The sequence below is a fragment of the Gopherus evgoodei genome, chromosome 2, assembly GCF_007399415.2.
Source record: "Gopherus evgoodei ecotype Sinaloan lineage chromosome 2, rGopEvg1_v1.p, whole genome shotgun sequence".
NCBI lineage: Eukaryota > Metazoa > Chordata > Testudines > Testudinidae > Gopherus > Gopherus evgoodei.
Window position 1 is genome coordinate 295,966,158 of NC_044323.1, and position 12,453 is coordinate 295,978,610.

At 59.9% G+C, this 12,453-nt stretch overlaps 1 protein-coding gene across 2 annotated transcripts in view; it reads left to right on the forward strand.

Moving 5' to 3' along the window:
• The window catches only part of CPSF1 (cleavage and polyadenylation specific factor 1), a 53,116-nt gene that overhangs the window by 34,187 nt on the left and 6,476 nt on the right, over positions 1 to 12,453 (forward strand). For both annotated transcript variants that reach the window (XM_030554007.1, XM_030554008.1), the window contains exons 25-31: positions 8,673 to 8,816; positions 9,311 to 9,463; positions 9,653 to 9,769; positions 10,171 to 10,261; positions 10,596 to 10,680; positions 10,976 to 11,117; positions 11,592 to 11,744. In XM_030554007.1, the coding sequence (XP_030409867.1) occupies positions 8,673 to 8,816; positions 9,311 to 9,463; positions 9,653 to 9,769; positions 10,171 to 10,261; positions 10,596 to 10,680; positions 10,976 to 11,117; positions 11,592 to 11,744 (885 nt within the window). The remainder of the gene's footprint in view (positions 1 to 8,672; positions 8,817 to 9,310; positions 9,464 to 9,652; positions 9,770 to 10,170; positions 10,262 to 10,595; positions 10,681 to 10,975; positions 11,118 to 11,591; positions 11,745 to 12,453) is intronic.

Genomic DNA, 12,453 nt, shown 5'->3' on the forward strand with positions numbered 1-12,453 from the left:
GTGGTACGCTCAAGGTATCCAGAAAGACCACTGATGGGGGCCTTGGTCCTGGGCCTGCGTCTCTTGGAAGACTCTAGTGGGTACATCGGAATCGCAGTCCTGTGCATAAGAGCTGTCCACGTGGGACAACACTGATGCGTGTCTGGATGGCCATGGAGGGGCTGAAAAGCCCTGGGCAGAGTTCCTGTCTCTAGTGGACCTTGCTCTACTCGGCACCAGGGACTGGTACCGGGAGGCATAATGGTACCAGGAATGAGATTGGGACCTGCGACTGGAGCGGTGCCCGGAGGTCGACTGAGATCTCGAGGCTCAATGTCGGGAGCAGCTACGGGAATCACGGTGCCTGGAGCGGTGCTGGGAGCTGGAGCGGTGCCAAGAGTAGCGGGCCGGTGGATGGGATACTGAACGTGCCACGAGTGCGAGTGGTGTCGGGAGCGGGAGCGCCGACGGGACCTAGAACGTCTACGGGACTGTGATCGTGAACGGTGCCACTCTGCTGTGCCGACAGAGGATGGTCTTATCAAGGCAGGCTTGCCGGTAGGCTGTATTACCCACACCGGCGGTGCCGGGGGTTGAGGCAGCGTCGACTCTGTCATGGCAATCAGATCCCTTGCCGTTGAGAATGTCTCCGGCGTGGATGGAATAGTAAGCTCAACCATGGCTCGTGCTGGGGAGCCGTCAGGCACCGGACTCGATGGCCATTGTGAGACCGGAATCGATGGTGCCGACGTCGTCGGTGCCACGGCAGGTGTCAGTGCCGAGCAATCCGACTTAGACGAGCTCTCTGGCTGCGGTGCAGGTGGCACGGAAGCAGCAGGAGTCTTAGGCTTTCTCGACCTCGGAGAGAGGGAGCGGTGCCAAGTCGACTTCGGTGCCGGCGACGGCCGGTGCCGAGAGGCCTTGGCAATACTGGTGCAGTCCGGTGCCGAGGAGGCGCTTCTGCCCGCCGATTGACCGGCGCTTGGTGCCAAAGGCGGAGGGGTAAGAGCCGCCTCCATGAGGAGCTGTTTTAGCTGAAAGTCCTGCTCCTTTTTTGTTCTCGGCTTAAAAGCCTTGCAGATGCGACCCTTATCTGCCAGGTGAGATTCCCCAACGCACTTAAGACAGGAGTCGTGTGGATCTCCTGTCGGCATCGGCTTGTGACAGGCCGAGCACGGTTTGAAACCCGGTGAACCGGGCATGGGCCCCGGTGCGGGGAAGGGGCTAATCCCCGAACCCCTCTTAACTATAATACTAACTGTGAACGATAAAAAATAACTATAACTATATAACTTTGAACTATATACACAAAAATAACTAGAGAACTACGAGTAGCTAGGGAGGTGGAGGTCAGTAAAACCGCACTCCACTGTTCCAACGACCGACACGGGTGGTAAGAAGGAACTGAAGGGTGGTTGGATCGGCAGGGGTATATATCCGACGCCATAGCGGTGCCACTCCAGGGGGCGCCCAGCCGACCCACCGAGTGTTGCTAGGGTAAAAATCTTCCGGCAAATGTGCACGCAGCGCGCACACCCCTAACTGGAATGGATATGGGCAAACACTCGAAGAAGAACAATCAGTTGCACGCATACAGCACTGTAACAACATACAATACATATAACACTGTAGCAAAAAAAGCAAACATCAGTCTGGGCTGTATTAGCAGGAGTGTTGTAAGCAAGACATGAGAAGTAATTCTTCTGCTGTGCTCTGTGTTGATTAGGCCTCAACTGGAGTATTGTGTCCAGTTCTGGGCACCACATTTCAGGAAAGATGTGGAGAAATTGGAGACGGTCCAGAGAAAAGCAACAAGAATGATTAAAGGTCTAGAAAACATGAGCTATGACGGAAGACTGAAAAAACTGGGTTTGTTTAGTCTGGAGAAGAGACGACTGAGAGGGGACATGTGTGATGCAGTAGGGACTGTCTGTGTGGGGAGGGGAGAGCAGGGGAGGACTTTAGGGGATGGATGATGCCAGGGCCTGTAACCTGAGCTAGGTAAGGGAGGGGAAAGGTCAACACCTTTGCCCGGGAAGGGGAACAAAGGAAGGGAGTGGCAGGAGGGAAGCAGTTTGAGTTTGGGCTTGGGCCTGTGTGGGCGAAATTCAGGGTATCCTAGCTAGGATCCAAGCACCCTGAAAGCCCAGAAGGACTCGGTGGAGGGGTCCTGACTGTGCCTGCAAGCTCTGCTGTAACCGGTGTTCCTGTTGTCCAATAAACCTTCTGTTTTACTGGCTGGCTAAGCGTCACTGTGGGTCCCAGGAAGAGGGGTGCAGGGCCGGACTCCCCACACTCCGTGACCACTGGTGGCAGCGGCGGGAGATACTGCACCCCGTGGACGGCGCTTCCTGCAGTAAGTGACTGGGGAGCAGTAAAACGAAGGGGTGATTAACCCCTGGGAGTGTGTGCCCAGCGAGAAGGACTTTGCAGTAACAGGGTCCCCCGAGGGATTGCAGCGAGCGGTCCCAGGGGCGAAGGAGTCGGCAGCTCGACCCTGGCAGAGAGGTGGTGACCTCACGAAGGGCTGGTGCACTAGGGGTCCCCCTGGAAACCGTGGGGAGCGGAGAGCACCCCGGCCTGTGAGTGGTCAGCAGGAAGATGTATGCCAAACGGCGCAAGTGTGACCTGGTGGAACTGTGCAAGCAGAGGGAGCTGCACCCAGGGAGGCTCAGCAAGGACCAGCTGCAGCAGGGAGACCGCACGAATGAACGGAGCCCTGACTCTGAGGGAAGCAGCTGAGCAGATGCAGCGCAGGCACCAGTGTCTGTCCCCGCTGGGAGTGGTCAGCTGGCGGACGAGGGCTTCCCGAGACCCCCCCTTCCTAGGCGTAGGGGAAGGGCGGGGAGGAGCCCAGTGTATACCGAGGGCACCGTGACACCCCCGGCCAGCAGGGGAGCCTCACGGCGAAGCTCACCCCCCAGCAGGGGATCCTCCCGGCAACGCTCGGCATCCGTGGAGCGGATGCGGCTGGAATATGAAAGGGAGCTGAGACGGGAGGAGCTCGAGTTAAAGAGGCGAGAGCTGGAGGAGAAGGAGAAACAGCGTAAACATGAGCGGGAGGAGAAGGAGAAACAGCGTAAACATGAGCTGGACCTGGCCCGGCTGAGGAGCAGTGAGGCCCCGGCTGCGGTGAGTGAGGGGGGGCCCAAGCCTACAAAGAGCTTTGATAAGCACTTGCTGCCCCGGCGTAAGGAGGGGGAGGACATAGATACCTTCCTGACGGCCTTTGAGAATGCCTGCGAGCTGCACAGGGTTGATCCTGCAGACAGGATCGCAGTTCTCACCCCCTTACTGGACTCCACAGCCGTGGAGGTGTACAGCCGACTGAAAGGGGCGGAGGCAAGGGACTACGAACTGTTCAAACAGGCCCTGCTCCGCAAGTTTGGGCTGACTCCTGAGATGTACCGGAAAAAAGTTCCGGAGCCAGCGTAAAACCCGTGAGGTCACATACCTACAACTGGTCAACCGGGCGCAGGGGTATGCCCGCAAGTGGACGGCTGGGGCCCAAACTAAAGAGGACCTGCTTGACCTATTCATACTGGAGCACCTGTACGAGCAGTGCCCGTCCGACCTGAGGCTGTGGTTGATGGACCAGAAGCCAGAGAACCTGCAGCATGCAGGCCAGCTGGCCAACCAATTTGTGGACAGTTGGGCAGGGGATGGCAGGGAGGAGTCTCGAAGGAGCAGGCCTGCCTCAACGCAGAGAGAGAGTCATCATGGGACCTCCCAAAGGGGGCCTATGGAGAACCCCCCCAAAAGGGGAACATCCAGCGGCAGGTCCCTCCGACCCACTCAAGGGGACCCACGAGATATGGGCTGCTATCGCTGTGGCCAACGAGGTCACATACAGGCCCAGTGCCCCAAGCTCAAGGGACAGACCAAGCAGACCCAACCCGCAGAGTGTGGACTGGGTAAAAACCCAATCGGAGGAGGGGCTACATTCCCAGGAAAGGGGGGCTGGCAACATACCACCTGTGGATGCTCCAGGCTCCGGGTTTTTGGTTTACCGGGTGGGCGCGGGGCTGCCCCTCCGGAAAGAGTGCATTGTTTCCCTGGAAGTGGATGGGAGGAAGGTCACTGGGTACTGGGACACGGGCGCAGAGGTGACGCTGGCCCGGCCCGAGGTGGTGGCCTCAGATCGGATGGTGCCCGACACCTACCTGACCCTGATGGGCGTGGGCGGGACCCCATTCAAGGTACCCGTGGCAAGGGTACACCTGAAATGGGGGGCCAAGGAGGGCCCCAAGGATGTGGGGGTACACCAATATTTGCCCACTGACGTGTTAATGGGAGGGGACCTTGAGGACTGGCCTAGTAACACCCAGAGTGCCCTGGTCGTGACTCGTAGTCAGTCGGCAAAGGGCACTGCTCCCCGACAACGGTGAAGGTACTCGACCCGAGGTGCAGGACCCTAACCCAGGGAGCGGGGAACGCCCAGGGGCACGGTTCAGAGAGGCTGCGGCCTCAGACCCAGCCAGCAAGAGAGAGCCGGTCCCCATCCCTGTCCCAGCTGCTGAGTTCCAGGCCGAGTTGCAGAAAGATCCCTCCTTGCGGAAGCACAGGGACCGGGCTGACCTTAGTGCGGTACAGACCATGAGGAGAGGTTGCAAGGAGAGGTTCCTGTGGGAGAAGGGGTTCCTGTACCGAGAATGGGCTCCCCCAGGGGAAGTAGAGTCATGGGGGATCAGGAGGCAGCTGGTGGTTCCCCAGAAGTTTCGTCACAAGCTGTTGTACCTGGCCCATGACATCCCTCTCGCAGGGCACCAGGGAATCCGGCGCACCAGGCAGAGGCTGCTACAGAACTTTTACTGGCCTGGGGTCTTTACCCATGTCCGACAGTACTGCTAATCCTGTGACCCCTGCCAGAGGATGGGGAAGGCCCGGGACAAGGGGAAAGCGGCTTTGAGGCCTTTACCCATCATAGAAGAACCTTTCCAGAAGGTGGCCATGGACATAGTGGGACCCCTCAGCAAGACGACCCGGTCAGGGAAGAAATACATCCTGGTGGTGGTGGATTTTGCCACTCGCTACCCCGAGGCGGTGGCCTTGTCCTCTGTTGAAGCAGACACAGTGGCAGATGCGCTGCTGACAATTTTCAGCCGGGTGGGGTTCCCCAAGGAGGTCTTAACGGACCAGGGGTCCAACTTCATGTCGGCCCTGCTCCGGTCCTTATGGCAGAAATGTGGAGTCCAGCACAACTGGGCCTCAGCGTATCACCCCCAGTCCAACGGGCTGGTAGAAAGGTTCAATGGGACGCTGAAGATGATGCTAAAAACATTTATGAACCAGCACCCGCAAGATTGGGACAAGTACTTACCTCACCTGCTGTTTGCGTACAGGGAGGTACCCCAGAAATCTACCGGGTTTTCACCTTTCGAACTGTTGTATGGAAGGCGGGTGAGGGGGCCCCTAGACCTAATGAGGGATGAATGGGAGGGGAAGGCCGCTCCCGAGGGAGAGTCAGTGGTGGAGTATGTCCTGACCTTCCGGGAAAGACTGGCCGAGCTCATGGGCCTGGCCAGGGAGAATCTGGCCCGAGCCCAGAGGAGGCAGAAGGTCTGGTATGACCGCACAGCACGAGCCCGTGCCTTCGCCACCGGGGATCAGGTGATGGTTCTCATCCCCGTGAGGAGAAACAAACTCCAGGCTGCCTGGGAAGGGCCCTTCAAGGTTATCAATCAACTAAATGAGGTAAACTATGTGGTGGAGCTGTCAAACCGGGCACATCACCGTCGGGTGTACCATGTAAACATGATGAAACCATACTATGACGGGGGAATGTGGTGTTGGCCGTGTGTGGACATTGGGAGGGGCAGGGAGATGACCCCTTAGTAGATCTATTCCCTGGGACAAAAGCTGGTTCCCCCCTGGAGGCGATTCCCCTCTCTGATCAACTGACCCCGGGCCAGCATGCTGAGATCAGAGGGGTGCTGCATCTGTACCGACAGCTGTTTTCCAACCAGCCTGGACGCACTAATTTGACTGTCTACCAGGTGGAGACCGGGTCACATCCCCCTATAAGATGCTCCCCTTTTCAGGTCACTGGGAAAACTGCCCAGGATCTTGAAAGAGAGGTCAGGGACATGCTGGCTTTGGGGGTGATCCAGCCGTCTTCCAGCCCTTGGGCCTCGCCAGTGGTGCTAGTCCCCAAGAAGGATGGGTCAATCCGGTTCTGTGTGGACTATCAAAAGCTAAATGCCATCACCGTATCTGATGCCTACCCTATGCCCAGGCCTGACGAGCTCCTAGACAAGCTGGGAGGTGCTCGGTACCTTACCACTATGGATCTTACCAAAGGCTACTGGCAAGTGCCGCTGGACGCAGATGCCAGGCTGAAATCGGCCTTTATCACCCCTCTGGGGCTCTATGAGTTTCTGACCCTGCCCTTCGGCCTCAAGGGAGCGCCGGCCACCTTCCAGCGCCTGGTGGATCAGCTACTGAGGGGGATGGAGAGTTTTGCCATGGCGTATATTGACGACATCTGCGTCTTCAGCCAGACCTGGGAGGACCACGTGTCCCAGGTTAAACAAGTCCTGGACCGACTCCGAAAGGCTGGGTTAACAGTAAAGGCTGAGAAGTGCAAGGTGGGGATGGCTGAAGTATCTTACCTGGGCCATCGGGTGGGGAGCGGCTGCCTGAAGCCGGAACCAGCCAAGGTGGAGGTGATCAGAGACTGGCCTGCTCCCCAAACCAAAAAGTAGGTCCAGGCCTTTATTGGGATGGCGGGGTACTATCGAAGGTTTGTGCCCCACTTTAGTGCCATAGCCGCCCCCATCACTGAACTGTGCAAAAAGGGGAAGCCAGACAAGGTGATCTGGACTGAGCAGTGCCAGGAGGCTTTCCGGGCGCTGAAGGAGGCCCTGCTTAGTGGCCCGGTTCTGGCAAACCCAGATTTTGACAAACCCTTTATGGTGTTCACCGATGCCTCAGACACGGGACTGGGGGCGGTGTTAATGCAGGAGGATGAAAAGGGGAAGAGACACCCCATCGTGTACCTGAGTAAGAAGCTGCTACCCCAGGAACAAAGCTACGCGGCCATCGAGAAGGAATGCCTGGCCATGGTGTGGGCCCTTAAGAAGCTAGAGCCATATCTCTTTGGGCGACACTTCACCGTGTACACCGACCACTCTCCCCTGACCTGGCTGCACCAGATGAAAGGAGCCAACGCCAAGCTCCTGAGGTGGAGCCTGCTCCTGCAGGACTATGACATGGACGTGGTCCATGTGAAGGGAAGTGCCAACCTGACAGCGGACGCGTTGTCCCGGAGAGGGGGCCCTGAACTTCCCCAGGTCACTGGGCAGAGTGACCCCGCTCAGTTCAGTCTCGAAGGGGGGAGAGATGTGATGCAGTAGGGACTGTCTGTGTGGGGAGTGGGAGAGCAGGGGAGGACTTTAGGGGATGGACGATGCCAGGGCCTGTAACCTGAGCTAGGTAAGGGAGGGGAAAGGTCAACACCTTTGCCCGGGAAGGGGACAAAGGAAGGGAGTGGCAGGAGGGAAGCAGTTTGAGTTTGGGCTTGGGCCTGTGTGGGTGAAATTCAGGGTATCCTAGCTAGGATCCAAGCACCCTGAAAGCCCAGAAGGACTCGGTGGAGGGGTCCTGACTGTGCCTGCAAGCTCTGCTGTAACCGGTGTTCCTGTTGTCCAATAAACCTTCTGTTTTACTGGCTGGCTAAGCGTCACTGTGGGTCCCAGGAAGAGGGGTGCAGGGCCGGACTCCCCACACTCCGTGACAACATGAGAACAGTTTTCAAGTACATAAAAGGTTGTTACAAGGAGGGTGGAGAAAAATTGTTCTCCTTAATCCTAGAGGACAGGGCCAGAAGCAATGGGCTTAAATTGCAGCAAGGGAGCATTAGGTTGGCTGTTAGTAAAAACTTCCTGACTGTCAGAGTGGTGAAGCACTGCAATAAATTGCCCAGGGAGGTTGTGGAATCCCCATCATTGGAGATGTTTAACAGCAGGTTGGACAAACACCTGTCAGGGATGGTCTAGTTCAAGGGTAGGTAACCTATAGCACAGGTGCCAAAGGTGGCACACGAGCTGATTTTCAGTGGCACTCACACTGCCTGGGTCCTGGCCACTGGTACGGGGGTGACTCTGCATTTTAATTTAATTTTAAATTTCTTCTTAAACGTTTTATAAACCTTATTTACTTTACTTTAGTTATATATCATAGACTTATAGAAAGAGCCCTTCTAAAAACGTTAACATGTATGACTGGCACGTTAGAGTGAATAAATGAAGACTCAGCACAGCAGTTCTGAAAGATTGCCGACCCCTGGTCTAGATAATACTCAGTCCTGCTATGAGTGCAGGGGGCTGGACTGGACGACCTCTCGAGGTCCCGTCCATATGCTCCCAGCATGCAATGCACCATCTTGCCCCAGCGGGAGGTAAAACTCCCAGGCAGCTTGTTCCTCCCTGGGGGACTTGTCTAGGGCAAGTGCCCTGATCTAAAGTGTTACTGTCCCAGGTGCAAAGCAGCTGAATGGCTGCAGCTTGGACTGTGCCCAGCTGCTTCCCCAGGGGCCAGCACTGGGCAGGGACATTGAGAACTGGGGGGGAGTCCCCAGTTGTCATGTGGGTTCCCTGCTTGGTGCTTACCCCTCCCAGCTCAGCTGCAGGGCTCCGGTCCCATTGGTGCCTGGAGGCCCTTGCCCATCTGTGACCATCTCTCCTCCCTGTCAGGTCCCCCACAACATCAACTTCCGGGAGAAGAAGCTGAAACTGTCCAAAAAGAAATCGGAGAGCGCAGGGGGCGAGGAGTCGGGGGGCGCGCGGGGGCGGGTCGCCCGCTTCCGCTACTTCGAGGACATCTACGGCTACTCGGGGGTGAGCCGCGGGGGCAGGCCTGGCTCAGAGTCGCTGCCAGGGCAGCAGAGGCTGCCCCTGGGTCAGTCCCTCACTGTTCAGATTGGTACCAAGGGGCTGGGTGACTGCGGGAAAGAGCCGCTGGGGCAGCCTCACTTGGGCAGGTCTCTGGGGCAGTTAGACCCCCTGAGTGCCAATGGGGGGTTGGGCACGTCCTGGTGCTTTGGCTGCTGCACTCGGGAGATGATGCCGCAGGATTTCCCGACATCCTGCTGCAGGCTGTCGTCCTGTGAGAGCCCCGAAGCTAAGCAGGGGCTGGCTCGGCCAGCACTTGGAGGGGAGACCTCCTGGGCATGGTCGGGGGCTGTGGGTTGGTGAGTCAGCCCTGCATTGCAGCTGGCCTGCTGGCCAGGAAAGAGCCCATGGAGAGGCTGAGCGGGAGCCCCTGGTACGAAGCACCCTGGCAGCGAGCCCTGGGCTCCCCACTCAGACCCCGGCGCTGGCTCTGCTCCCAGGTGTTCATCTGTGGGCCCTCCCCACACTGGCTGCTGGTGACGGCCCGGGGGGCCCTGCGCCTGCACCCCATGACGATTGACGGCTTGATCGAGTCCTTTGCTCCCTTCCACAACGTCAACTGCCCCAAGGGCTTTCTCTATTTCAACCGGCAGGTATGTGGGGCACGGCTGGCTTGGGGGCAGAGCCCAGGGCCCCATAAGGCAGACAGACGCTGCCTGGGCTCTGTGGAGGTGGAGCATGTACTGCTCCATCAGAGCATGTCCTGGCCAGCTGCTCTTCTCTCTGGGGGTGGGGGGGGGGCTGAACTGAAGGGAGGGGCTAACCGTGGGCTCTGCTCGCAGGGGGAGCTGCGGATCAGCGTCCTGCCCGCGTACCTGTCCTACGACGCTCCGTGGCCTGTGAGGAAGATCCCGCTGCGCTGCACCACGCACTACGTGGCTTATCACGTGGAGTCCAAGGTACCGGGGTGCTGCTGGGACAGCCCTGCCGTGGGGAGTCCCTTCTGGGGCACAACGTCCCCCGATAGCTCAGCTCTGCCAGTCCATGACCCACCACTCTGCAGGGAGTGCTGCTCCTCCCTTGTCCTGGCCAAGGGGCATCTTGTAGGGCACAGCCCCCAAAGGAGGCGCTTCAGACCTGTCCTGCCCTTCGTGCCTGGCTCTGCTCCGTGCCGCATACCCCCTGCCAGCAGTCCGCAGGATGCCAACCGAGGGGGAGGGGAACCCCTGGGAAGCACTGCTGTCTCCTGTGTCCACACTGCGTGGCTGGCGAATTGCAGCAGTCAGGGAGGTGGTGGAGGGGCCCCCCAGTCTTTGTGCTGCACCCTGGCGACCTGTTAATGGCTGCGTCTCTCTGGCAGGTCTACGCCGTGGCCACCAGTGTCGTGAACCCCTGCACCCGCATCCCCCGCATGACGGGAGAGGAGAAGGAGTTTGAGAGCATTGAGCGGGGTGAGCAGAGACCTGCCCCACTTGGGAGGGATGTGTGGGGAGCGCACTGGCACTGGGTGTGCAGTGCTGGCAGCAGTTCCTGTGGGGCAGTTATGGGCCAGGCTTGGGCCGGCATTCCCTGTCCTGTGCGGGCCCCATGGCCGGCTCCCTGGGAGCAAGAGCCCCGATGGCTGTGAAGGTCCCCCCAGCCTACAGACTTCTTGGGGTCTCTGGGGCAGAGCTGTGGGATGGGGGTCGGTGTGTGACACTGGCAGGGGGCTGCTGTGTCTGTGCCAGCCCCTCGCCTGTCCTGGGGGCCGGGTGGGGACTGGAGCTGTGTCGGTCTCTCCCCTAGACGAGCGCTACATCCACTCACAGCAGGAGGCCTTTTCCATCCAGCTGATCTCGCCCGTGAGCTGGGAGACCATCCCCAACACCCGGTAAGGGCCCGCGAGCGGGGTGGGGCCCTGGGGCTCCTCTCCTGGCAGGGGGGACGAGGGCCCGGCCCTGGGAGTGCTGCATGCATGAGGGCCTGGCCCTGCGCCAGGAGGGCAGAGGGCTAGAAGCAGGTGCTGGCCTCCCCCCGGCCCCCACAGCAGAGGGAGACATTTGGGGCAGGACCGTGAGTGCTTGTGTCTGGGGGGAGGAGCCTGGTGCCAGGGGCCCTGGCCTCGGCTGCTCTGGTGTGGGGCTCCCTGCTGCCTTGACCTGTGCCTGCCTCTCCTGCCTGCCCAGGATCGAGCTGGAGGAATGGGAGCACGTGACCTGCATGAAGACGGTGTCGCTGAAGAGTGAGGAAACGGTGTCGGGGCTGAAGGGTTACATTGCCGCCGGCACGTGTCTCATGCAGGGCGAGGAGGTGACCTGCCGCGGCCGGGTGAGTGTGGGCTGGCCTGGGGCTTGGCCTCCCTCGTCCTCTCCCTGCACTTCCTCGCGCCCCGCTCCCTGCACCACAGCACCCCCTACTGAACCCCTTACCTTGATGGGGGCTGGACTGTGCTGCCTCTGGTGGAGCCATCATCTGCACCCAGTGCTTGGCCAGGTCGCCGTGTGGGGGCTGCTGGGCTGTGCCCAAGAGATACCTGCGGGGGGCAGGGGGGTGTCGCTTCCCAGGCTGTCTCCATGGAGCTGGGCTCCTTGTGGGGCTTGCTCTCGCCATGGTGCGCTCTGCCACAGGACCAGTGAGCTCGTGTATTCCTGACAGGGCGTGGGGGTGGGTCGCCCCCCTCCATCAGCCCAGGCCGGTGTGTGGATCTCGGCGCAGGCGGCCCTGTGGCCAGGCTAGGCTGTCAGGGCAGCTGGGAGGGAACTGCCCCTGGCTCACAGCCCCCCGTCCCGCCCATCTCTGCAGATCCTCATCATGGACATCATTGAGGTGGTGCCGGAGCCAGGGCAACCGCTTACCAAGAACAAGTTCAAGGTGCTGTATGAGAAGGAGCAGAAGGGCCCCGTGACGGCCCTCTGCCACTGCCACGGCTACCTGGTGTCGGCCATCGGCCAGAAGGTGAGGGGCCCGTTCCCCAGCTGGGCCAGCAGGGGGCGCCAGGAGCCTCTCGGGGTCCTCCCCAGCTGTAGGGAAATGGCACAAAACTGCCAAGGAGCCTGGTTCAGAGGGGGCTGTGGGCAAGAAACGGGCCCTTGGTGCCACCCCATCCCAGCAGCTTGCAGCCCCGATTCAGGGAGGGCACCACCTGGGGAGCAGAGTCCTGTCTCCTCCAGCTGTCTTGGGGACCAAGCGCCCTGGGCGGTGGGGTCTGAGCGTGAACCAGTGCCAGCCTGAGACACCACAGGGCAGCTGCTGCATTTAGTGTGGGCTGGCAGGGAGTGGGGTACAGGGCCTGTCCCCTCTGGCAGCGCTGGCTCTGACCCAGCCCCAGGGGGTGGGGAATGGCTGGTTAGGGGGGAGGTTATGGTGTACAGGGCCTGTCCCCTCTGGCAGCGCTGGCTCTGACCCAGCCCCAAGGGGTGGGGAATGGCTGGTTGGGGGAGGAGGTTATGGGGTACAGGACCTGTCCCCTCTGGCAGCAGTGGCTCTGACGAGCTCCAGGGGGTGGGGAATGGCTGGTTGGGGGAGGAGGTTATGGGGTACAGGGCCTGTCCCCTCTGGCAGCAGTGGCTCTGACGAGCTCCAGGGGGTGGGGAATGGCTGGTTGGGGTGGGGTTATGGGGTACAGGGCCTGTCCCCTCTGGCAGCACTGGCTCTGACCAGCCCC